At 51.4% G+C, this 27,032-nt stretch overlaps 2 protein-coding genes across 4 annotated transcripts; one reads left to right on the top strand and one right to left on the bottom strand.

Annotated features, from left to right (window-relative positions):
• Window positions 1-123: 123 nt before the first annotated feature.
• RBSN (rabenosyn, RAB effector) lies at window positions 124-19,427 on the top strand. Of its 3 annotated transcripts, none has more exons than XM_032971545.2 (14): window positions 124-833; window positions 6,623-6,847; window positions 7,014-7,157; window positions 7,650-7,750; window positions 8,546-8,591; window positions 8,749-8,910; window positions 9,856-10,142; window positions 10,657-10,727; window positions 10,992-11,078; window positions 11,230-11,332; window positions 11,869-11,973; window positions 12,516-12,812; window positions 13,310-13,753; window positions 14,576-19,427. In XM_032971545.2, the coding sequence occupies exons 2-14, from the start codon at window positions 6,694-6,696 to the stop codon at window positions 15,416-15,418; spliced, it is 2,844 nt and encodes a 947-aa protein (XP_032827436.2). In that variant the 5' UTR covers window positions 124-833; window positions 6,623-6,693; the 3' UTR covers window positions 15,419-19,427. The 3 variants fall into 3 exon arrangements, with proteins under 3 accessions (XP_032827436.2, XP_032827435.2, XP_032827434.2); XM_032971544.2 differs by having other exon boundaries at window positions 124-1,051; XM_032971543.2 differs by having other exon boundaries at window positions 124-1,060.
• A 769-nt stretch (window positions 19,428-20,196) lies between these two features.
• Window positions 20,197-23,426, bottom strand: MRPS25 (mitochondrial ribosomal protein S25). The gene is made up of 4 exons (XM_032971633.2): window positions 23,219-23,426; window positions 22,490-22,596; window positions 21,329-21,416; window positions 20,197-21,050 (listed from the first exon to the last, which is right to left on the bottom strand). The coding sequence occupies exons 1-4, from the start codon at window positions 23,353-23,355 to the stop codon at window positions 20,861-20,863; spliced, it is 522 nt and encodes a 173-aa protein (XP_032827524.1). The 5' UTR covers window positions 23,356-23,426; the 3' UTR covers window positions 20,197-20,860.
• Between the last annotated feature and the right edge of the window lie 3,606 nt (window positions 23,427-27,032).

Raw genomic sequence — 27,032 nt, 5'->3', positions numbered from 1 at the left:
ACAATAGGGCGGTGTGTGATGCGGGGGGGTGTGAGGCGGTAGGGGGCGGTGAGGCGGTAGGGGGCGGTGTGTGAGGCGGGGGGGTGTGGAAGGTGGGGGGCCGGGCAGTGGGAGTGTGGCGGCCGGGGGCGCCTTCCCCTTGACTAACACGGCCGCAGATTTGTCTCGAGGACGACGAACCACCGCGCCGCCCTTTTACCCAAGCGGGCAAACTCGTCGCCTGTACACCCGCGAGCCAATCGGAGTGGTGGTTTCCCGCCTTGAAGTCCGCACGCAGCTCGGCCAATGGGACGTTGGGTTGACGTTGGGGGTGGACTAGTTGGTGATACAATCAATTCGAAGTGCGACGGAATCGCCAATCGTTCAGATATTAGCCAATCAAAAAATGAGGGGGGGGGGGACCGTGTCACGCGACGCCATACGACCCAATGGAATCACTCGATCCGTGAATCGATTGGGGATGGTTCGACACGACGATTAACCCGCTAGTTCACGATCGACTTTGAGCTGGCTTTTGCCGGGAATCGGCTGAGCGGAATCGATACGATTTAGCGTCGATTCACGATTCCGCGAGAAGCCATATACGGGGCGCAACATCATCACCGATCGCATGTTTGCTTCTGGCTGTCCCGATTTGTTGCATTCACACGCGACGGGGCTGAAACGACCACCACCAGCCACAACCACTCCCCACCCAGAGCCACCTCCACACCCAACAACCTGTGCCCCTTTCCTCGCCGCGATTGGCCGAGTGCGGGGATCCAATCGGATGCGCCGACATTGAGGGACTCGCGGGCCCCCCCCCACCCCGGACAGGAGTTGCGAGCTCCGTGGTGAGGAATCAAAACAACAGGCGGATTCCGCTCCCGAGTCGTCGGGTTCGTAGAGGCGACGGTCAAGTTGGGGGTGTAGGGGGGGTGGTAGCGAGGCAGCGGCTGCTGCTGCTGCGGTGCTGGGTCCAGAGCGTGGCGCTGGGCGGTGACGCGAGGGCGGGCAGCGGGGAGGGCGACTCCGCCTCACGCAATCAAAGCAGAGGGAGCAGCAGTAGCAGGTTACCTCAGTACGAACACTCACTCTTACTAGCACTCACTCTACTACCCCTCTACTACTACCACTCTACTACCACTCCCTCTACTACCACTCCCTCTACTACTACCGCTCTACTACTACCACTCACTCTACCACTCTACTACTACCACTCACTCTACCACTCTACTACTACCACTCCCTCTACTACTACCACTCTACTACCACTCTACTGCTACCACTCTACTACTACCACTCACTCTACTACTACCACTCCCTCTACTACTACCACTCTACTACTACCACACACTCTACCACTCTACTACCACTCTACTGCTACCACTCTACTACTACCACTCACTCTACTACTACCACTCATTCTACTACTACCACTCTACTACTATCACTCACTCTACTACCACTCTACTACTACCACTCACTCTACTACTACCACTCACTCTACTACTACCACTCTACTACTACTCCCTCTACTACTACCACTCTACTACCACTCACTCTACTACTACCACTCACTCTACTACTACCACTCACTCTACTACTACCACTCACTCTACTACTACCACTCTACTACTACCACTCTTCTACTACCACTCACTCTACTACTACCATTCTACACTACTACCACTCTTCTACTACCACTCACTACTACTACCACTCTACTACGACTCTACTACTACACTACTACTACCACTCTACTAACTCACTCTACTAACTCACTCTACTACCACTCACTCTACTACTACCACTCACTCTACTACCACTCTACTACTACCACTCACTCTACTACTACCACTCTACTACTACCACTTTACTACTACCACTCTACTACTACCACTCACTCTACTACTACCACTCTACTACTACCACTCTTCTACTACCACTCACTCTACTACTACCACTCTACTACTACCACTCACTCTACTACTACCACTCTACTACTACACTACTACTACCACTCTACTAACTCACTCTACTACCACTCACTCACTCTACTACTACCACTCACGCTACTACTACCACTCTTCTACTACCACTCTACTACTACTACCACTCTACTACTACTACCACTCACTCTACTACTACCACTCACTCTACTACTACCACTCTACTACTACCACTCACTCTACTACTACCACTCGCTCTACTACTACTACCTACTCTACTACTCCCACTCTACTACTACTACCACTCACTCTACTACTACCACTCTACTACTACCACTCTACTACTACCACTCTACTACCACTCTACTACCCCTCACTCACTCTACTACCCCTCACTGTACTACTGCCACTCTACTACTACTACTACTCTACTACTACCACCACTCTACTACTACCACTCACTCTACTACCACTCACTCTACTACCACTCTACTACTACCACTCACTCTACTACCACTCACTCTACTACCACTCTACTACTACCCCTCACTCTACTACTACCCCTCACTCTACTACTACCACTCTACTACTACCACTCTACTACTACCACTCTACTACCCCTCACTCTACTACTACCACTCTACTACTACCACTCACTCTACTACTACCACTCTACTACTACCACCACTCTACTACTACCACTCTACTACTACCACTCTACTACCCCTCACTCACTCTACTACTACCACTCTACTACTACCCCTCACTCTACTACTACCACTCTACTACTACCACTCTACTACTACCACTCTACTACTACCACCACTCTACTACTACCACTCTACTACTACCACTCTACTACCCCTCACTCACTCTACTACTACCACTCTACTACTACCCCTCACTCTACTACCACTCACTCTACTACTACCACTCTACTACTACCACTCAGTCACTCTACTACCACTGACTCTACTACCCCTCTACTACTACCACTCTACTACTACCACTCTACTACCACTCACTCACTCTACTACTACCCCTCACTCTACTACCCCTCACTCTACTACCCCTCACTCTACTACTACCACTCTACTTCCACCACTCTACTACTACCACTCAATCTACTACCACTCACTCACTCTACTACTACCACTCTACTACCACTCTACTACTACCACTCTATTACTACCACTCTGCTACAACCACTCACTCTACTACTACCACTCTACTACTATCACTCACTCTACTAGTACCCCTCACTCACTCTTCTACTACCACTCTACTACCACTCTACTACTACCCCTCACTCTACTACCCCTCATTGTACTACTGCCACTCTACTACTACTACCACTCTACTACTACCACCACTCTACTACCACTCACTCTACTACCACTCTACTACTACCCCTCACTCTACCACTCTACTACTACCACTCACTCTACCACTCTACTACTACCACTCCCTCTACTACTACCACTCTACTACCACTCTACTGCTACCACTCTACTACTACCACTCACTCTACTACTACCACTCCCTCTACTACTACCACTCTACTACTACCACACACTCTACCACTCTACTACCACTCTACTGCTACCACTCTACTACTACCACTCACTCTACTACTACCACTCATTCTACTACTACCACTCTACTACTATCACTCACTCTACTACCACTCTACTACTACCACTCACTCTACTACTACCACTCACTCTACTACTACCACTCTACTACTACTCCCTCTACTACTACCACTCTACTACCACTCACTCTACTACTACCACTCACTCTACTACTACCACTCACTCTACTACTACCACTCACTCTACTACTACCACTCTACTACTACCACTCTTCTACTACCACTCACTCTACTACTACCACTCTACTACTACCACTCTTCTACTACCACTCACTACTACTACCACTCTACTACTACTCTACTACTACACTACTACTACCACTCTACTAACTCACTCTACTAACTCACTCTACTACCACTCACTCTACTACTACCACTCACTCTACTACCACTCTACTACTACCACTCACTCTACTACTACCACTCTACTACTACCACTTTACTACTACCACTCTACTACTACCACTCACTCTACTACTACCACTCTACTACTACCACTCTTCTACTACCACTCACTCTACTACTACCACTCTACTACTACCACTCACTCTACTACTACCACTCTACTACTACACTACTACTACCACTCTACTAACTCACTCTACTACCACTCACTCACTCTACTACTACCACTCACGCTACTACTACCACTCTTCTACTACCACTCTACTACTACTACCACTCTACTACTACTACCACTCACTCTACTACTACCACTCACTCTACTACTACCACTCTACTACTACCACTCACTCTACTACTACCACTCACTCTACTACTACTACCTACTCTACTACTCCCACTCTACTACTACTACCACTCACTCTACTACTACCACTCTACTACTACCACTCTACTACTACCACTCTACTACCACTCTACTACCCCTCACTCACTCTACTACCCCTCACTGTACTACTGCCACTCTACTACTACTACCACTCTACTACTACCACCACTCTACTACTACCACTCACTCTACTACCACTCACTCTACTACCACTCTACTACTACCACTCACTCTACTACCACTCACTCTACTACCACTCTACTACTACCCCTCACTCTACTACTACCCCTCACTCTACTACTACCACTCTACTACTACCACTCTACTACTACCACTCTACTACCCCTCACTCTACTACTACCACTCTACTACTACCACTCACTCTACTACTACCACTCTACTACTACCACCACTCTACTACTACCACTCTACTACTACCACTCTACTACCCCTCACTCACTCTACTACTACCACTCTACTACTACCCCTCACTCTACTACTACCACTCTACTACTACCACTCTACTACTACCACTCTACTACTACCACCACTCTACTACTACCACTCTACTACTACCACTCTACTACCCCTCACTCACTCTACTACTACCACTCTACTACTACCCCTCACTCTACTACCACTCACTCTACTACTACCACTCTACTACTACCACTCAGTCACTCTACTACCACTGACTCTACTACCCCTCTACTACTACCACTCTACTACTACCACTCTACTACCACTCACTCACTCTACTACTACCCCTCACTCTACTACCCCTCACTCTACTACCCCTCACTCTACTACTACCACTCTACTTCCACCACTCTACTACTACCACTCAATCTACTACCACTCACTCACTCTACTACTACCACTCTACTACCACTCTACTACTACCACTCTATTACTACCACTCTGCTACAACCACTCACTCTACTACTACCACTCTACTACTATCACTCACTCTACTAGTACCCCTCACTCACTCTTCTACTACCACTCTACTACCACTCTACTACTACCCCTCACTCTACTACCCCTCATTGTACTACTGCCACTCTACTACTACTACCACTCTACTACTACCACCACTCTACTACCACTCACTCTACTACCACTCTACTACTACCCCTCACTCTACTACCCCTAACTCGACCCACTCCACTACCCCCACTCTCCCCTCCACTCTATTCTGCACTCACTCCTACCAACTCCGTAACCATCGCACAGCCTCCTAGACACCATCCCGATAGAGCTCTAGTGCTTACTGTAGATAACTTACTATCCTCTCTACAGTAAGCCGCCCACTCATCGGTCGGATAGCTATTGTGTTTGCTATGGGGCCGTCCATAAATGACGTCACGCTATTTTGGACGATTTTTGACCCCCCCCCCCTTCGTCACACGACGTCACAAAAAGTCAGACCCCCCCCCCCAAATATGACGTCAGAAAGCTCTGCCCCCCCCCAAAAAATATATAAAACATGCTTCAAATCGCTTTAAACTATTGCCATTGTATTGCTTATTTGATGTGGCGCTGCACTCTGATGTTATAGGAGAACACATTTATTAAAAAGTCTATTTCATTAAGTAGAACGTGTCTATATTTATTTAAAGTTTCGCATTTTTGATGTGACGTCACATTTCTCAACCCCCCCCCCCCCTCGTCACACATCGTCACAAATATCTGACCCCTCCCCCCTCTAGGTGCGTGACGTCATTTATGGACTGCCCCTAATCACGCACCGCTGTGTTTGACGGCAGTAGTGCTCCCTAATAGCTTACTCGCCACTTCCCGTGCTTGCTAATTGCCCGTGGTGCTTACTCGGCACTTGCCGATAGTGCTTGCCGCTTATAGGCAGTGACTACGAATCATTTACTAATAGTCTTACTCATCACACATGATGCTTCACTGTGTTTACTCTATATAGCGCTGATGGATCGATCACTTTACCTACTATAGTGCTGACTGATTGCTTACTAATCAGTCGGCACGATACTCAAGTGTTGACTTCACTGATCCCTTGCAAATAGTGCTTGTTGATTTTAGACTTTGAGGACTGATCCTCTTGCTGTTGTTGAAACATTGAATTTCGCGTCATCATCAGCCACGGACAATCCACTGCTGGATGAAGGCCTCTGCCAATCCAGTATTCAAATCCAGCATCTTCTATAAAAACGTAGACTGGCAGGCCTCAACTTGCCATCACAACTAAAGATTCCCCATCTCAATCCCCCGCAGGTCCGTCTGCTGCCGGCTAGCACCTGGTGCCCCCCCGCAAGGAGAGAGGATCCACCTCTACCGGCCGTGAGATGGGGGACACGGACGGAGACACGGGGCCCGAGATCCGAGAGGGCTTCCTGTGCCCCATGTGTGTGCGCGACTTCCCCTCCGTGTACCAGCTGCAGGCGCACTACGAGGACGCGCACTCGGAGGACGACCGCCACGTGGTGCACCACATCAAGAGTGCGCGCCCGCCCTCGCTACGACACCGCACGTGCCCACTGCACCACGGACGTGCCCCACAGACTACGCGCCCGCCCTCGCTACGACACCACACGTGCCCACTGCACCACGGACATGCCGCATATACACCATGCCCTCACATGTGCCTGGTGGCGCGTGTGTTTAGATCTCCTCGGCAGAGCCAAGAGCAAGCTGCTGAAGAGGGACGAGAAGGTGGACCCGGGCACAGATGGAGGAGCTGACTCTGTGGCAGCAGCGGTGGTGACGACGGGAGGCATTGACACGTGGATGTGGGAGCCCCAGGAACCCGGTAGGTGGGACCGGGTCAGACCAGGTCAGATGAACTCTCGTACCCTCGGCCTGAATTTTTTTATCACTGAATATATTTGGGTCATTGGTCGACTGGAGTAGGTGGCTCATGACTAGTAGTTACCACAGCCATTATGAGAGGTATGGTGGATGTGGTGTGCCGATTGCGGATATACTTTCCAGCTCGTCGACTTTGCTGGACTTAATCCCTGGTCCCATGTAAGTCTATGAGTCCGATGTAAGTCTGTGGGTGCTTTATAAGGTTATTTAGCCCAAGTAAGTATGTGGGTCCTATGTAAGTCTATGGGTTCATATCTACTGGGTGTGGAAATATTTTCCAAATCGCTGACCTGAACTTGCCCGGCTGGAATGAACCCTTGTCCTCACCCCGTGATCCTCCCATGAGGTTCAGTGGCTACATGGACACGTAGGGCTGATGGTTCTGCTCGTGCGTGCATCTCGTGTCACCGAGCGGAGCTGATGTTTGTTTTAGGTTTGGAACGAAGTCACTTGGACGACTTTAAGAGGGTGAGGGCGGCTCGAATTGACCGCTCCGTCATCGAGATGAACAGGCTACTCATCCGCCTAGAGAAGGTGAGTCCACCCTTCGTGGTTTCTCTCCCCATACGTAACGCCGCAACATCTAAACATGTACATGCAGAGCCCCTTGTGTTAAGCCACTGCCCGGCACGACACGGGGAGTCCGTCGCCCTGCAGGTAGAGACCGAATACAAAGAGCAAGAGATGTGGACTAGGCTTTACCCTATCTGGCAATAAAACAGGTGTTAAGATGTTCAAACACTAAATAGATGCCTATTGCAAAGCATCAAGTCTGCATTAGTCACACATACTTGCTCTGATAATATATACATTGTCTTTGAAACTGATTAGCCTACACCAGAGGCAGCCTTCTTAACACCTGTTTTATTTCCAGAAAGGTTAAAGCCTATTCTGATTTTCTCATCATTCTTGATACTGACAAAAAAATCCCATAGATATAAGAGATGTGGACTTAGGAACCCCGTGTGGCGCATTGTCTGCCCAGAATCTAGCCATGCGGCAGCCTACAAACTCCTGTTTTGTAGTTAATGGTCGCCAATCCAAGAACTATCCAGGCTTAAATCAGCTTAGCTTCTGAGATTTGCCGCATTTCAGGTGATTTGGGGATCACTTCTTTCTGAACGGGTGATCCGGTAATTTTTTTCAAATCAAAATCTCCGCCGTAATCTTTCACAGTGCTGTGAAGACGGAGGGGAGGCATATACGTTTCTACACATGAACCCTGTCGTGGTGTGAGAGCCCACGCTGACGAAAGTTAAAGCTGAGTGGAGCAGTAATGTCTCGCTGATCATGTTTCCCACTGTTTTGTCTCCGCTTTCTCTCAATCAGCTGACGTCGTTTGATCGCGTGAACACAGACCCGGCCAAGAGGAAAGGTGAGGCCTCCGCTTTCCTTGAAATATTTCTGCACGAAATGGCGCTGCGTTCGAACAATAGCGAAAAATATTTACCCGTGCCAGTTATTCGCCCAGGGACCTCTGCTGCGCTGTCTCCACTGCCCCATACCACTCCCCTCTTCACACACGGCGGCAGCGCTTGAGCGGTTGGTGGTGACGTGGGTGAGCGACGAGGACGTGCCGTGCTGCCCCGACTGCGGCCGCGGATTTTCGGTGACGAGCCGCCGCCACCACTGCCGGCTCTGCGGCTCCATCATGTGCAAGCGCTGCACGCACTTCCTCACCGTCGCCTTCGCCGGTGCGTCCCACTCTGCTGGCTGCAAGGCACTGGCTGCGCAGCGCTAGCTTGAGTTAAAGGACGATGTAATTCGGGCGGTCAGGCGGCGCGAGGTGCGTAATTATGCGCCGATTAAAGTCTCCTCTTATGCTCGCGGTATAATTCTTCAAATCGCGCGAGTCAGAATCAATAGTTGTAATGGATTCGAATGATCTGCTAACAATGTGCGAGTGTTACAGTTCATCAACGCACCTGTATAGACCAGGGGTCACCAAACTACGGCCCGCGGGCCGCATTCGGCCCGCGACGTCAGTCCATCGGGCCCGCCGACAGTACTTGAATTTGGATGATAAAACGTATGGAACACGAGACGTTGTGATACAATTTAAATATTATGTTTAGAATACTAGGAGATCTTCACGCGTGCGGAGACCTCCTTACTGCTATGTGCCTTAAATTTACTATTTTAAATTATTGTATCTAGATTTTCTTGTTTATGGTAATGTTTGCTTATTTCGCGCCATCCCAAGTCCTTCCCCGGCTCGTGGTAGCTCCGCCTACGCTCTGACGTTACCATGGTTTCCATGGCAACACACACAAATACGCATCTTTCCCACCCCTAAGTATTGAACAGAATGATTATGCGGCCCGAGCTCGTCATTCTATCAGTTATCCGGCCCGCTGTGAAAAAAGTTTGGTGACCCCTGGTATAGACTATAGAGAGGAACAAAACAAGCCTTGTTGAACAAAATATGACGAAATATTTGACTGACGAATGGAATTGTGATAATTAATTGTGCTGTCGTGTTTGTGAAAAGCGCATTGTAGGCAAAACCGCAGGACCCACTTTACTATCTATTGACGAGTAACAGCACGACCATGAGAGACGGGCACGGTTTCATCCAGCAACATACAGACGATGAGCGCCCTAAACTTGACTGCGATCCTCCCCTCTGTGCGACGCAGACAAGCTGACGAGCGCCAACCGCGTATCGACCTTGGCTGGATCAACCGCGTCTCTGTCGGCGGCCTGGTCCGGTGGCAGTGCCGCCGGTGCCAAGGCAGCTGGCCGGCCCGGCGAGGGCGGCGGGCACCGGCGGCGCGGCAGCACCAGCAGCGTGGGTTCGTTGCTCCTGGAGGACAAGGACGACGAGCGGGTGCGGTGCTGCCGGCACTGCCGCGAGGCGCTGGTGCGGCACGAGCACCAGATGGACGAGCAGCACCACCAGCCGGCCATCGTGGCGCTCTATGAGGTGCGGGTGCCGGCAGGAGGGTCGGGATGTGGAGATGCGGAGCTGGCGCTGCTGAGATCACGGGGTGGAACCGTGGTTATTCCGGGTTCTCTAGCGTAGGGAGTGTGTGTATCAGCCTTGTCGCCATTGACTCGCATGGAGTACAAGAGACGTGCTTGGAGATGCATGGAATCACACCGAGACTCATGGACTTGCATAGCCTCGCATGGAGACTCATTGACTTACATAGACTTGGTTGTGATTAAACCGGGTTCTCAGTGGTAGAAAGTTGGTGGTCTCAGCCTTGTCACCACTGACATGCATTGAGACACATAGACTTGCATGGAGATCCATAGACTTGCCATGAAACTAGGTTGTCGAGTACAGTCTGTTGGTGGTATCAGAGACCTATAGACTCGCATAGACACCCTTTGATATATTGACCCACCCATAGACTCACATATAGACCCATAGGCTCAGTGGTCCGTTTTTAATCTCTAACGTTCTGCTCGCACTGCCCACCTTAAACCTTCAGAAGCTGCATCAGAGCACGGTGAAGGTGGAGCAGCTGGCGCCCGAGTACGGCAGGATGGCCGACTCCCTGAAGTGAGTGGCGCCACAGCACTGCGTAGTGACGCTCCCGCCCACTCCGATCGTGACAATTCATCGCAGCGTGCGACGATCCGTCGTGCGTGACCACCCATTGCCGCACACCAAATGTTGACGATCCTGACCCACTACGCTCGTGCTGCCCTCTCCCCTCCCCTGACCGCCCCTCATCCTCCCATTTCCGCTGTACGTATGTATGTTGAACTTCTTTCGCACCATACGTAGCCAACCGTGCTAATCGGAGGTGAGTTGTTGTTGCAGCGCCGGCGAGACGACGTACACCCTGGACCAGGGCAATGCGATGCGCATGGAGCTGATGAAGCTGTACGAGCTGGTGGATGTCATCAGGTGAGTGCTGGTGTCAGAGGTGAATCGGTTCGTTAGCGTTCGAACGTGAATCGATCCATCGTTACGCGCGCGCCGAGATCTGTCCCTGCTGGCTGTGGCCTCTCTCCCCTCTAATCCCCCTCTGTGCGCCCTCCCCCCACTTTCTGTACAGCAAGAAGATCCTGAACCTGGGTGTAAAGGATGACCCCCCCCCTCATGCCAAGGCACTGAAGCTGCAGAAGATGATTCGCTACAGCGTGAGCCTCTTCGTGCAGGTGCGGAAGCTTCTGCTGCCTCCGCTAGCTGCTGCTGTCTTGTCGTCTGCGGGACGTCGTCGTCATCATTATCCCCAACATCATCATCATACTCCATGAACTATCCACTGCTGCACATGAGCCGATTTCGTCGCTCCATCGCCAGGATGAATATCCTCTGTTGGGCGTGTTCCATCATGTGGCTGTTACTCAGCGTTTAGTAATGTACAATGCATTTGCAGTGTATTGCAGATATTAACGGTACAGAGCGAATTGATAATGCATACCTTGGCTTGCACTTCCCTGTCCCCAAGGAGTTCTGTTGGGGGGTCAGGAGGGGGCTGAAGTCTATTTTTGCCCTTCCCGAGTCTACCAATTTGTGGGGCACTCGCCCCTCTGCCCCTCCACTGGCGCTGCCTTTGGCTGCCTCGTAGCTGCCGGATTGGCACCAGAACGGCGGAGGGGAGTCGGTTGGGGGGGTGGGGGGGGGGGTTGCACCGTGAGCCGCCGGTGCTGTGGGGAGTTGACCGGTCGCGGGCGTCGCGCGCACGCCACAGGAGAAGCTGCTGGGGCTGCAGTCGCTGCCGACGGCCGATCGCTACGAGGAGCTGAAGGAGGGGCGGAGGCGTGAGGCGGAGAGCCGCGTCATGCAGGAGAGACAGGCGAGCGCACACAGACACACGCACGCAGACACGTGCACAGGCAGGCACGCGTGCACAAGGACAGGACGGAGATGCACAGGTACACATGCGAGTGTACAGGTGTGTGTGCGCGCATGCCTCCACGGGCAGATGCTTGCATGTGGATAGATGTGCACGAACGCAAACACACACAGACGCGTGTATGTATGTGGATACACGTGGGCAAACGCACACGGGAAGATCCACTTACGCACATGGACCTGGACACGTGCACACACGGGGACACGTGTGGACAGATGAATGCACAGAGGCAAATGCGGACACAATACACGCATGAAAACAGACACAACAAAAGTCTTAGTCACTCGTACACGACTGGGTTCATTGTGCAGCGCACAGATGACTGCTCCACCCCACCCCCTGATTTGGTACTTTCCTCGTAATTTACCCTCAAGGGAACAATCAACATCGCATTTTTCTTCACCTGCCATCGTCACATAACCTGACCATCCGAGACCCGCACGGTGACGTACGAACCACGCGCGTCTCCATTCCGAACACAGACTTCGCTCGACTCACAGCAGCAGCAGCAGCGCCAGCAGCAGCAGCAGCAGCCCCGGCGCCAACGGCCCGCGGTGGACAGTGCTACCGGGTGGCTGCCCGAGAGCGGTGTGCCGGCGTCAGGCATGGAAGGACACGGTGGCCCCATCGGCGAGTTGGACGACCCACTGCTGCAGCAGATCGCCAACATCCGCAGCTACGTGCGGCAGGCGGTGGCGGCGGGGCGCGTGGACGAGGCGCGCACGCTGCGTGAGAACCTGCAGCAGCTGCAGCAGGAGTACGACGCGCAGCAGATGGAGGTGCGGGCTCCACCCAACGCGCCCATGCCGTGCTGCCAACTCGGCGATGTTGCCGCTAGATTTTAGTGACTTTTTGGGTTCCCCTAAACGGTAAAGTTTAGTCAAAGCGACCGGCGACTTTCTAAGACGGAGACATGCTCTGATGCCTCGGGCATCTGGCCAACTATACACTTTGTTTTTAATGTGTATGCATGGATGATGTAACTCCACTTCTGCATTTGTCCTCGGGAGTATTTAACTACACGTACGGAAGCCGACGGCAGAGCTGTCGGAACAAAATGCGATCACGTATTTTCCAATAGTTTCTTATTGCCCTGGTTTTTGCCTCCTACATTTTGCGCAACACTTTGATCCCGTGTCCCTTTTGCTCTCGGTTGAGTGCCTAACAGCAATGGAACCTCACCCTGTAATTTTGTTCACAACGGATAATCTTGACGGACGTACAGAGCCGATGCTCGCTGTTAAGAGCCCAACGCTGTATGCGCTTTCTTCATCAGCTGGCGCAACGGGTGGCCCTGAAGGCCGAAGAGGACGAGGAGTTCCAGGCTCGCCAGCTTAACCTCCTCCGGGAGCGCAGCCACCGTGACAGCCCCGCGGGGTCACCAGCGAGGTCGCAGGGGCACGACCCCGCGGGGTCACCAGCGAGGTCGCAGGGGCACGACCCCGCGGGGTCACCCGCGAGGTCGCAGGGGCACGACTCCGCGGGGTCACCAGCGAGGTCACAGGGACACGACCCCACGATGGGGTCACCCGCAAGGTCACAGGAGCACGAGCCCACAAAAGGGTTATCCGTAAGATCGCGTGGGGATGGTGCCACCGCCACAGCCCTGGCACCGTCGCCAAGGCCGGAAACCGCACAGCCGGAACCCATGGTCCGGGGACAGCCGGAACGACCATCACCGCCCGGCGGCCCCTGGCATGACCTCTCATCGCCGACCAAGGTACCCCGTCGCGTGGGCTTCCCCTCTGTGCAGGTCTCCCTTGCACTTGACTTGTCTGAGCCGGGGTAAACAGAGGAAATCACGACTGCCAAACGCTTCCTAACAACTTGTGTTGGCGTCTTGTCAGTCCACTGCTGGATAAGGGACTCCACGTGCTGTGCTCAGTGCAAAGTTGAAGGTAGGGAGCATAGAAGTGCAGTACAACAGTCAATATCGCTGCATTGCCAGGATGCATCATCGCTCGAAGGAACGGTAAGACGGCGGTCGAGATTCACGATGGATTGGCAGCCGAGGGAAACAACACGGCCTAGAGGACGTCCATCCGTGAGACGGAGCGATGAAATTAGCTCGCGTGCAGCGACAGTTTGTGGATGCTACTACACTTTCATCCACCAGTTGATAGATTACAACATGACGCTGAAAACGCAATTGGGAAAAAGACCATAAAACCTAAAACAGAAAATATCTCCGTGTCATACAGTCGTACCCCGATTTACGTCTCCCCCTTTTACGTCGTTTCGCAAATACGTCGTCACTTTATGAATACCACCTCCTGAATTACATTGCTTCAACCCCACGCTTAAACGTCGCTGACAGCATCGTCCGTCCTTTCTCGTATCCGTCGCTTCGGCATTTGCCTCCAGTTACCTCGTAAATTTATTTGGTTCACTACGTTTCGATATTCGTCATCGCACCTTTCAGGAACGCATCCTCGACGTGAACTGGGGTATTACTGCGTTACTCCAGTGTCGAATATGCACTGATGCTTCTTACTCATCCAGCAGTGGACTGATCTTGGCCAATGGTGATGTTGTCCGGCAGATGACGAGACAGCAGCACCCGGTGAAACGGCAGCAGCATCAGCAGCAGAGCGGAGCGATCGGTGTTCCGTGGCAAACGACGGCCCAGGTTCACGCAAGCTCACACGACGCAGGACCCCGGGCCGGCGCCGCCCTCGCCAACTCCGGCTCCTCCATCCCCTCCTCGGCGGCAGCAGTGGCGTTACCGCCAGGCTCTCGTACGGCGCACACCACCGCCTCCTCCTCACTGCCAGCACCTAAACCCTCCTCGCTCAACCCGTTCGAGTTGGACGAGGCAGACGGCGTCGCCGGCGGCGGAAGGAGGAAGCGGGGGTCATTGGCGGAACCGATTCCGGTTCGGGGCTCCCCAGACGGGAACCCCTTCGCCCAGACACCGTCCCCAAAGAAAACAGGTGCCGGTCGGCACGAGGCGCCCAATGGGAGCGGAAACCCATTTGAGGAGGAGGAAGTCGGTGCCAACGGCCGGAGCTCGCTTCGCCCTGACGAGTCCCCAAAACCGTCACTGGCAAACCCGTTTGAGGACGACGCCACCAACCCCTTCCACCAGGACAACTCGGGGCGGCGACATGGAGCCAAGCCAGTCGCCAGCAGCAGCAGCAACCCCTTCGAGGTGGACGACAATGGTGATGATGGGCGCGATGGCGCTGGTAACGTCGGCGCCATCGACCCCGAGCTGCTGCGCCAGCAGATCGACAACATCCGGGCGTTCATCTTTGACGCCAAACACGGCGGGCGCTCCGAGGAGGTGGCCGCGCTCACGCAAAACCTGCGCGAGCTCCAGCAGGCTCTGGTTCTCTCCTCTCGCCGGATGCCATCGGTGGCGCCGCGGGGGACCCTGCCCTGACCGACCAACGGTGCCACTCCGTTCTAGCCACTGCCCGTCCGGTCGGGCGGATTCCATCATTTTCTGTCAAGGGCTTAAGTGCACTTGGGTGGCAAATGTTGGATGTCTGACCAGGACGCCGATGGGGGGGGTGTCCGATCGCCGTTTTGGTGTTCCACTTAACACGGCCCGTGGGAAAGCTGCCACTTTCCAATCTGGCACCTGGACGTCCGCTGGCATCCCGCCACGCCGGCCGGTACGGTGGAGTGGAGACAACGCTGGTTTTATTGCGGTAGGCGCTTGGCTAAGTTTAGTTTTTTTTGCGATATGAGAATGCCAAGTTTGGCCTTAGGCTGGCTTTTTGGACTTGATTGGCTGGCTTGTTTCATGGGGTGGCGTAACATTCCCATCGAGCGGAACCCATCTAAGCTAAGCAATTTGATGCCGGGAATGTAACATTAACGATTGTGATGTTACCGTCTGGAACCATGCGTTACCGTTGTGTTTTATCGCCAGGGCTCAGTATTTTCCGGGTCGCTAGTAGAGACTTGGAGTAGGTGCCACATGACTGGTAACCACCACAGCCATTGAGTGGTAAATACTGGATGTGTGGTGTGCTAGATGTGGAAATATTTTGCGAGTGGCCGACTCGGATAGAGTCGCCCTGTCGTGGTAGCACAGCGAGTTGGGTTGATTCTGAACTGGGCGACGTGGGATGTTGGGGTCACCCGTTAGCGTCTGGGAAGAGTGAAGTGTCAGGTTTACACGAGTCACCATTAACGTTTACCTCTCTTTCCACTGCACAACCGAGCTGCATCGGGAGCTGTGCCAAGCCAGCCCAGCGCGGCTCAGGAGGGTGCCAGGTTGCGTTGCCACTGCCGAAGCCACTGGACATCTTCGCTTGAAATGACGAAAACTATCACCCCGGACCGTGGCCATGTTGGAGCCCCGAGGCAGTTTCAGGCGTCTTCCTGTGAGGTCAGAGTTTTCTCGTTTGGTTCTGGTTCGGCTTGGGAAATAGCCACTTGGGAAAACGGCGTGTGCCGACAGGCATGCGCTTTGGCGCACCAGTGTAAAAGGGGCATTTGAGGCCTAGGCATTCCAAACGACCATTTATTATTTCACGGTTGCCTGTCATACCCGTCCGCTTTGCACGCTAGTTGATGATGACGACGATGCGCAGTGTCGGAAACCTGCGCTGTGAAGTGGGATGGGAACTGGGATTTGATGAGCCGGTCTGTGTGACCCGCCATGGTTCAGCTCCCTGTTATTACTAACCTGGGCTCTCCGATTCGTAAAGTAGTCCGTGACTATCGATTATCGGCTCCGTTACTCAACTGATCCGATAACACGAAAACACTTGGGGAAATAATGTCGCTTATGTCGTGTGCCGGTGGACGGGAGGTTTCACTCTGCCACTCACGGTTAGCGTGGCTCGGAGTGGATTTCTCGCCCTGGGGTGGCCACGAAGGACTCGTCGATAACGATTTCCATCGGTTTAAGCAACGCGAGCGACTCGTCGTCCCAGCGCGCATAACGACCCTTGGCAAGATTGACAACGATGTGCGGGCCGTGGCTTAACTTGCGTGCAAATATAGAGCTCGGTCATCGCGGAGGTGGATCGTGGCGGCTCGCGGGGACTGGGGAGTTCGCCCCGGTCTGGTTGATGCCGTAGCGCGAGTCGCTCGACGCTTTGCGCCAGACGCCGGTGCGAACAAGTGCACGCCTGGGATGCGAAGCCGCGTGTCAGCACAGCACGTGGTGCTGCATATTGTCCCTGTATATTGACTAAACGCGGCTTGGACCGCGGTGAAATTAGCGTACAGTCGGAATAAGCTAAACGGGTAGGATCCTTTCCACAGTGGTCGTAACCACGACACTACTGTAAATGTGCGGTCAGGTGCTCCGCAGATTGTTACATCGCAGACTTTTTAAGAGGTGGCGACAGCTTGAGGAGGCCTTCATCCAGAAGTGGATTGACCATGGCTGATGATTACCGCGATTGGAGCCACACATCCAAGTTTCTGGCCACAGATGTAATAATCGCAACGCGACTCGACGCGCTTTTAGGCGACAACACGCAGAGGGCGGTGGCAGCGTTCAGTAGTGGGTTGTCAGCCTGCACGCACTTCTGTCTGGTGCTGATGATGAGTGACTGCAGTAATTCATATTCTTAGTTCTTTACCAAAAGAACTAAGAATATGAGTGCAACTTAATTTACAGAGCGTGTTAGAATTGGCCAGTCGTGGTTCTTATTGGATTGAATAGCATTTAGGAAAGCGGTAAGTTACTTGAATAAAAAATATACGGTAGTCATTTGAACCCCGGGGTACAAATTCTACTGTGACAATGACCCCCCCCCCCATCCCTGAGATCACAATACTAATATACTATTTTAACCTTGGGGTAGCAGAATTGGGGTTAAGATTCAGGGTTCTGATCTCCTGCGGTCAGTAACAGCTTCGGCTAGCACATGGGCGGGGGTTCAAAATAGTACACGACGGTGCCACCGTTCGAGAAGGCTCCGTCGCACAAGTGCCCGCTGCCTTTATTCACGTGCGTCCACCGCGTCCGGAACCCCCTCCCTCCAACGTAACGCTAACGCTGCGGCCGCCACTCGGTAGCACCGTTCGAGGTGTCGCCTCTAAAGTATTACACTGCCTGTGAATTTAATTTAGTTTCCCAACACTAACCCTCGTGCGTGCGACGGACGTTGTGCGCTGCGAACCCGCCTGCTGCTGTTCTGGTTCGGGGAAGGCCCACTCTGGTTTCTGTGACCCGTGGATTTTGAAGGTGAAGTTTATTATTCATTCCGTTACCCAGGAGTCGCCCAGACGATCGCCATGTTTCCTGATTTACGTGATCGGGAGTACATTTTCAAATGTGTCAAATTTGGACCGTGCCGCTGGCCACACGTGGCCTACGGCTCTTTCGAAGCGCATCGCGGCATCGACAGCGTCCACTGTGAAGCGGACGGTGCGCAGCGTTAACCGGGACGGCAACAAAGAGGCGGCTGCGTCGCCGGGGGCAGAAGCGAGTCGTGGAATCCGCCCATCCCCGCCATGCCGCACCCAGTTGAGAATCCGAGATCCCGAGCGACAGCTGTTCTCCCCCATGATCGGAACACTCGATTATCCATCCCGTTTACACTGCCTTGTATCGTTGCGTCTCGCTCCGTTCTAAATTCCGTTGGCGTATAATCTTCATCAGTCGTAAAATCGCTTGGTTCTTGCAGATGCGATTCGGTGCCTGCACCGTGAGCGCAAGGACCTGCCTGGGCACGGAACAATAGCGCACGACCGGATGCATCGTCGCGATGTGGGGCCACGATTCGTCCCATAATTGTACGCTTCACTTGTGTTGATTTGCTCCATTATCCTAAATGCATAATTTACATAAATCTCACGTTACAAATTCTTACACTTGCATGCGTTGCCAGAGTAATAACCGAATTTATTCTAGATCTGAAGTTTTCGTGACTGCAATGATCCATTCTCTTTGGTTCTTTCGGTAAAATCACGTAGGGAAAAAAAAAATAATTGTGTGCCCCCTACTGTGTGCACCAAAAGTTTTTTTTCCCTCCGTGACTTTACCGAAAGAACCAAAGAGAACCGAATTTGCCTGGCTACGAACCAGGCCTGGTCCTGCCCGAGTGCCCACGCTAGAAAAGGAACTGCTGCAGGTTGTTCCTCCCCCTCTAAAAAAACTTTCTCCTGTGGGTATAGTCCATGGTCCAGAGCAGAAATGGGTTTGAAGGCAGCAATACTTTTACTCGACTAATATACAAGCGACATATACAACAAGAACTCGCTCATTGCAATTGGTTATCACGAAGAAATCAGAGCCACTAGAGTGATGCCACAATAGGTGGTACCGGCAAGGGAGGTATCTGCTCTGGGATTGTCCAGCTGCGATGGGAGCTTGGCGTTTATGATGATGTCACTTTACCCCCCAACCCCTCCCTCCAGAAGCTGCCGTCGCTGTCAATCACTCTAAAATTGCACAATTAAACAGGGTGGGAATAAGGAAAGGCGGTGTCCACGTTATTTCTTTGTGCCGTGCTGGGCGTCAGCCGGTGCCAGGATGTGAGTTGGTGTTTCTTCTACTTTATAAAAACCAGAGGGCGCTGGGTGGCTCAGAGGTCAGTGCCGAGCTTGGGTTTGAAGCCCCGACGGAACATTTGGCTGCGCGATCAGTTTGCCTGAATTCCAGCTCTTGAGGCGTACGGTTTGATCACCAAGTAACGTTTCATTACTCTGTATATCAAGACGAGCGGGGTACATTGTGTGCCCCCTACTGTGTGCACAAAAAGCCACGTAAAGGGATCTAAGGTAGCTCTATAGTGTCTGCTTTGTGGGTCGTGCTCTTAACAGGGTTACCTCTGCCCTGCATGAGATGCCGATGGATTCGTCACCTCGTGGCACAATACCGACACCGTAATCGCAAGGTAAAAACCGGTGCAACCATGGCCCCCGTTATGAATAACGGCCTCTGAAGTAAACATCACAGAACGACTCCTGAGATCCCTTCGGTCACCTCTTGTCCACAGTCGGGGAATGGTGTGCCACCTTCTCACAGTCTGTGCTATCGAGATGTTGCTTGGCAATCAAAATCAATGCATTTAAATTCCCATAACTAGAAGTTTGCAAATTAAGTGAATTCATTTTGAAGGGGCATTGGCTGCGGTGTGGATTATAACCGAGTTGACTGACTGGGTGCCCTGGAGTTGGAGCATTCCCGCCACTCTGTGCTGCCACCCTGTGCCAGTGGTTTACTGTGTGGGGAACAGACCACGATGATTTAAGTTGGCATTGCCAACCCAGGCAATGTGTTTATTAAACGCTCACCAGAAGCGGTTATGGTTAATGTCGTTGCACAATAAACATAAAGTACAAACATGAAAAACCTAACGCACAGCTCCGATTCCTCTCGTGTACAGCGCAGTGCGTAGTTCCACAGATTTCAGAGTGGCGTTCATTCCGGGATTTTGAGTTAACGGCAAGAGAGGTGGGAAACCAACAGCCCAATGAGCAGATGGATACGACCCACGGCTTCATTTCACACGGGCCACGGCCACTTTTAAGAGGGCCCATGAACGACAACGATCCATTGCTGCACGCATCTTCGCTGCACTTATCGGGTACTGGAGGGGAAGATTGTTTTACCTCGCAAAACCGCTGTGTTTCCCGCATTCAATCTTTCCTTCTGTCACTGCAAGGGCCTCTTCACCACACTGACCAGCGTGAAGTACGGTCAAGCAACCCGTCGTGGCCCACAGGGCGTGGAGAGGCCCTCATCCAGCAGTGGACTGACAAAAGGGGCCACGTTACACGTGAAGCGAGTAGTGAGGCAGGGGAGAGAGGGGTGCCATCGTCCATCCAGTTTCGCCGACATCGCCCGCGCCACACCCGCTGCCCCTGTGCCCGCGTGGTCATTGCTGCTGCCCCGGTGTCCGCCCGTCGTCTACGCAGTGTCCTCCATTTTGGCGTTGCGGTATTTGCCGCGCATCTCCTTGGGCAGCGGCACAATGGCCGGACAGGGCACCTGACCCTCGACCTCGCACAGGCACTTGCGCTCGTAGCGAGCGTTGCGGCCAAAGTTGGCGGGGTTGGACAGCACGAGGCGCGCGCGTTCGTCCTCCGCCAACTGCTCCCTGTGGGATGGCAACATTCGTCATCGTTATCGTCACACTGGTGATTCACTTTGTGATCGTTATCATAAGCAGCGTTACAATCAGCATGACCGTCGTAATCACCAAGTTCATCGTGGTCATTGGTCGTGTTTTGGGTCAGTGGCCTTCACGTTGGTGATGTCGTACATGTACAGTCCTTTTGTCATCGTCGTAACTGTCAGCAGTGGCAGCATCGTGCTCATAATTTTCAATCGCCATCATTGTCATCACCGTGACCGTCGAACAGAGGAGATACTCACGGGGACTTTCCCATGAGCTTCTTGACGTGCGCCGTGATCTCCTGGTTCGTTTTGTCCTCCACGTCCACCAGGATCTGCTCTCCGGTGTCTACTCGCACCGCGCATAACCACACCGCCAAAGCCAGCGTAACCGAGTCAGCGGTGCACAACTTTCACCGGCAGCTGACCGTGGGCAAACAAGAGACAATAATGGTGCTGTCGGAATGCAAACTCTCCCCGTTTTTCTAAGTAAAATGGTATTTAAAAAAAAATCATATTATTGACTATATGCTAGCGATGCCCCAGTTCTGCATGTACCTAGTATTGGCCAAACATGTCCCTGCAAATGACTCAATTGGGATCACACAGCAGCAGCAGCATCATCGCCGCCTACTACGGTAACTTGGTAGGCCCATCATGATAAAGCGTCATTAGACTCAGGAAACGAACGGGAATCGTATTTAAAAAAATATATTCAAGGAGCGCGAAAGATGGCAAAGGCTTGGGGAGGACTTAATCCGGCAGTGCCGGGAGTCGGCAACCAAAATAACAAAGAAATGTTTTTTCCTAATTCGGTAAAAACAAAAAATGTCAACAGCCTCAACGCACGTGAATAATGTCACGAAGCAGTCCTCTAGGAGCCGGACGCGGCTCCGGAGCAGCAGGTCGCCGACCCCTGACCATGGCCGATGAGTGAATGATGCCGATGAAGGAGCCCCGATTTCAGCCGTTCGTCACTCATTTCCAGAGAGGGGCCACTATCGCCGACAAGACATCGTCAACGGGCTTGACAGCACGCCGGGATGTTGTCACATTTGTGTATTGTCGGGGGCCGCACTGAAAGACCACCAGGGGCCAGAATTTGAATATTTATACTGGAGAAATCCGATGAGCTACGAAGCTCTTTTTCCCCACAAATGCCCAGTCGGGGCGGGTAAGAACGTTACAACAAAACAAAAACACAACAGTAGTGCAATGTGCAAGGTAAACAAATCACCCCCCCCACCCCAAAAAAAACCATGCAAATAAAACTAAACCATCCCCATCCGATCAGGCAAAGCCCACCGAGCTGTGAACTTATATATATTGTTTTCCTTCAAAAGCGGGCCTTGCAACGAAGAGCCACTGGCCCCGAGTGTGGGAATCTCCGCTCTCGTGCAGCGGGTGGCGCTGTGCGCGCACCCAGGTAGAAGCGCAGGAAGGGCGAGGGGGTCACGTTCTTGAACGCCACGATCTGCACCCACGGGTTCTTGAACTGGATTTGCGGCACCGTAAAGAACACGAACTTCCTGCGAGACACGGGGGCACACCTGCGTTAGTGGCGGGGGAAGGTGGGGGCAGAGCTTGGCCCCATCATCCAGCAGCGGAGAGAGCCTCGCTTTGGGTTCTCGTCCTGCAGCACGTGCGGCGCGTGCGCGCGAGGTCGCCCCCCCCCCCCCCAGCCAATCGCGACGCGCCTCGCGTTCCACGTGACAGCTCGGGGACCAATGAGGGCGTCGTCCCGACTACGCGATCCCGCAGCTCCTTACCCCCCCCCCTTCCAACCCGTCACGTGCACACAACACGAAGTTCGTTTTACGCATCCCGTCAGCCGCGCCGCCTCGCCCTGGCAGTCCATCGTTTCGGCAGCATTGGCGCAGGGCAAGAAAACAAAACCCGTGAACCGGTGTCGACATTCAGTGTCGGATCAGCAGAGTCGGGCGTTTCTCTCCCCATGTCTCTATGAGAGAGAGAGACAGAACGTGGGGAGAGCTCCGGGTTCCTCGCAGAGAGCGCGCGCGAGAGAGCTCACAAACAAGAGCGAAGCGACATCGCGCGCGAGAGAGCTCAAACGCGCGCGAGAGAGCTCAAACAAGAGCGAAGCGACATCGCGCGCGTTCCACGTCGCAGGCGGCTTGCAGGGGACCGCACCTGGTGCCGTCGCTGCGGGTGCCGCTCGTGTTGTAGTTGATGGTCATGATCTTGACGGCGCTGCGGAAGATCACCTCGCCCCGCTGGAGGTAGTCGAGCGTGCGGCGCACGGCCGCGCGGCCTTTCATGAGCGGCATGGCGACCCACCCCGCCTGCTGCCCCACAGCCTCTGCGCTTTACGGCAGCGGTCGCGCTTTACGGCGTCGATTTTTACGAAGGCAACTTTGCGTCGACACTTTTACGACGGCAACTTTACGACGGCTCCGACAACCTTTACGGCAGAAACTTTACGTCGCCGCTTTTACGACGGAAACTTTACGTCGATACTTTTACCACGGCAACTTTACGACGGCTCCGACAACCTTTACAGCAGAAACTTTACGTCGACACTTTTACGACGGCAACTTTACGACGGCTCTGACAACCTTTACGGCAGAAACTTTACGTCGACACCTTTACGACGGCAACTTTACGACGGTTCCGGCAACCTTTACGGCAGAAACTTTACGTCGCCTCTTTTACGACGGCAACTTTACGTCGACACCTTTACGACGGCTCCGACAACCTTTAAGGCAGAAACTTTACGTCGCCGATTTTACGACGGCAACTTTGCGGCTCCGCTTTTACGACGGCCTGGACTCTTTTACGACGGCAACTTTACGGCGCCGTTTGGTCACTTTCAGGAGGGATCAATCCGATGGTCTGTAAAGCGCTTTGTCACAGGGCCGTGATAACCAACAATAACAATACAACAACAATACAACAACAAAATACACGGCAGGAGTGCAAAGCACTAAGAGTAAACAAATCACTTAACACAAATATACAAATACAACTAGACTCTTCATAATAAAGTTGTTTTGGGTTAGTGTAAATGTTGTGTCGTAACACCCTCCACCACCCGACACAGCCAGGAAGGTTTGTCGCGTAAACAAAACGCGCCAATTAGTAACGAGTATAGCGTATTCTTGGTTCTTTCGGTAAAGTCACGTAGAAGAGAAACTATAAAATAATAAAAATATAAAACAATATGTTGTTTATAAATATATATAATATAAAACAATTCAATTGTATTGTTTATTATTTTATTGTTTCCCTTCTACGTGACTTTACCGAAAGAACCAAGAATATGAATCCCTGCAGTCACGAAAGCTTTAAATCAAAAAGAGTATAGCGTAGTGTGTAGTGTAGTGTATAGTGTAATGTATAGTGTAGTGTATAGCGTAGTGTATAGCGTAGTGTAGTGTGTAGTGTATAGTGTAGTCTATTGTGCAGTGTATAGTGTAGTGTATAGCGTAGTGTAGAGTGTTGTGTATAGTGTATAGTGGAGTGTAGTGTATAGTGTAGTGTATAGCGTAGTCTATAGTGTATAGCGTAGTGTATAGTATATAGTGTAGTGTATAGCGTAGTCTATAGTGTATAGCGTAGTGTATAGTGTAGTGTATAGTGTAGTGTATAGTGGTAGTGTGTAGCGTAGTGTATAGTGTAGTGTATAGTGTAGTGTATAGTGTAGTGTATAGTGTAGTGTATAGTGTAGCGTAGTGTATAGCGTAGTGTATAGCGTAGTGTATAGCATAGTGTATAGCGTATAGTGTAGTGTATACCGTAATGTAGTGTATAGCGTAGTGTGTAGTGTATAGTGTAGTATATAGTGCAGTGTATAGTGTAGTGTATAGTGTAGTGTATAGCGTAGTGTAGAGTGTTGTGTATACTGTAGTCTATAGCGTAGTGTAGTGGATAGTGTAGTGTATAGTGTAGTGTATAGCGTAGTGTATAGTGTAGTGTATAGCATAGTCTATAGTGTATAGCGTAGTGTATAGTGTAGTATGTAGTGTATAGCATAGTGTATAGTGTAGTGTATAGTGGTAGTGTATAGCGTAGTGTATAGTGTAGTGTATAGTGTAGTGTATAGCGTGATGTATAGCGTAGTGTATAGCGTATAGTGTAGTGTATAGCGTAGTGTATAGTGTAGTGTAGAGTGTAGTGTATAGCGTAGTGAGTAGTGTATAGTGTAGTCTATAGTGCAGTGTATAGTGCAGTGTATAGTGTAGTGTATAGTGTAGTGTATAGCGTAGTGTAGAGTGTTGTGTATAGTGTAGTCTATAGCGTAATGTAGTGTATAGTGTAGTGTATAGTGGAGTGTAGTGTATAGCGTAGTGTATAGTGTAGCGTATAGCGTAGTCTATAGTGTATAGCGTAGTGTATAGCGTAGTGTAGTGTAGTTTATAGTGTAGTGTATAGCGTAGTCTGTAGTGTATAGTGTAGTCTATAGTGTAGTGTATAGCTTAGTGTATAGTGCAGTGTAGAGCATAGTCTATAGTGTATAGCGTAGTGTATATCGTAGTCAATAGCGTAGTGTATAGTGTAGTGTATAGTGTAGTGTATAGTGTAGTCTACAGTGTAGTGTATAGTGTAGTCTATAGTGTAGTGTATAGCGTAGTGTATAACGTAGTCTATAGCGTAGTGTATAGTGTAGTGTATAGCGTAGTGTATAGTGTAGTGTATAGTGTAGTCTACAATGTAGTGTATGGTGTAGTGTATAGTGTAGTGTATAGTGTAGTCTATAGTGTAGTGTATAGTGTAGTGTATACTGTAGTCTATAGCGTAGTGTATAGTGTAGTGTAGAGTGTAGTGTAGAGCGTAGTCTATAGTGTAGTGTATAGTGTAGTGTATAGTGTAGTATACTACTTCAGCCCACCGGTGTGTTGGAGAGTAAATCCGCAACATTTACAAATTGAGTACGGTGACGTTTCGCTGGTACTGTAACTACATCCAGCATCCACTCTGTTTTGTTTTAAATCCAAACTGGGCTATTTTATTTAATAGCAACTCGGGTAATGCCTCGGTATACGACGCGGATGCGTTCCCAACCTCCCATTTCATACCATGAACACTGAATCACCATTCAGATTATAAACAGACGATTTCTATTGCAAATAAGTGAAGTATGTATTGGTTAAGCAGTGTCTCACCAGGGGGGTACCTCAGTGTTTAGTCATTGATGAACCTTCAATGATTGCGATGGTGTCAGGTCCAGGAACTTTGGTGAATAAGGAAACTACATCAAAACTGACAAGCAGGTCGTCTAGGGACAGGGAAATACCCGTGATTGTCGATACCAGGTGAGTAGAATTTTGTACCGCAGAGGTGGTTTTTCCAATGGGCTCCCCCCTATCTTCGGTTATAGCCAACATTTTCAAGGAGAAATTTGAGACTGACGCCATCCAGACTGCCACTCTCCGCCCAACCTTATGGAAGAGGTACGTGGATGACACTTTTGTCATCTGGCCACATGGCCGGCCAGCTTTAGACAAATTCCTGGACCACATCAATTCCATACACCCAGCCATCAGATTTACCATGGAAGTCGAAAAAGATGGCAAGCTACCTTTTTTGGATGTCCTAATAATAAACAAGAGACCTGATGGTTCAATAAGCCACTCTGTCTACAGGAAAGCTACCCATACGGATGCTTACCTGAAACCGGATTCCCACCACCATCCATCCCAGAAGAATTCCCTCATCAAGACTCCGCACCATAGAGCCCAATGCATATCCGACCAGGAACACATAGCCAGTGAACTCAAGCATGTACACCAAGCTCTTAAGGCTAATGGTTACTCCGACTACACAATCCGCAAAGCTATCACTCCAACCATGAAGAAGGACCCTCTTGAGGAGCCATTCAAAACCATCACTTTACCCTACATTGCGGGGATCACAAATATATATCCAAAATCTTGAATAAACACAAGATCCAGGTCTGATTCAACACATTACATAAAATCCATGATCTGGTTCCGTCTGTAAAAGA

The sequence above is a fragment of the Petromyzon marinus genome, chromosome 46 (genome assembly GCF_048934315.1).
Source record: "Petromyzon marinus isolate PM22_M1 ecotype Great Lakes invasive population chromosome 46, UKy_Petmar_22M1.pri1.0, whole genome shotgun sequence".
Taxonomy (NCBI): domain Eukaryota; kingdom Metazoa; phylum Chordata; class Hyperoartia; order Petromyzontiformes; family Petromyzontidae; genus Petromyzon; species Petromyzon marinus.
This window is presented reverse-complemented; position numbering and strand designations above follow the sequence as displayed.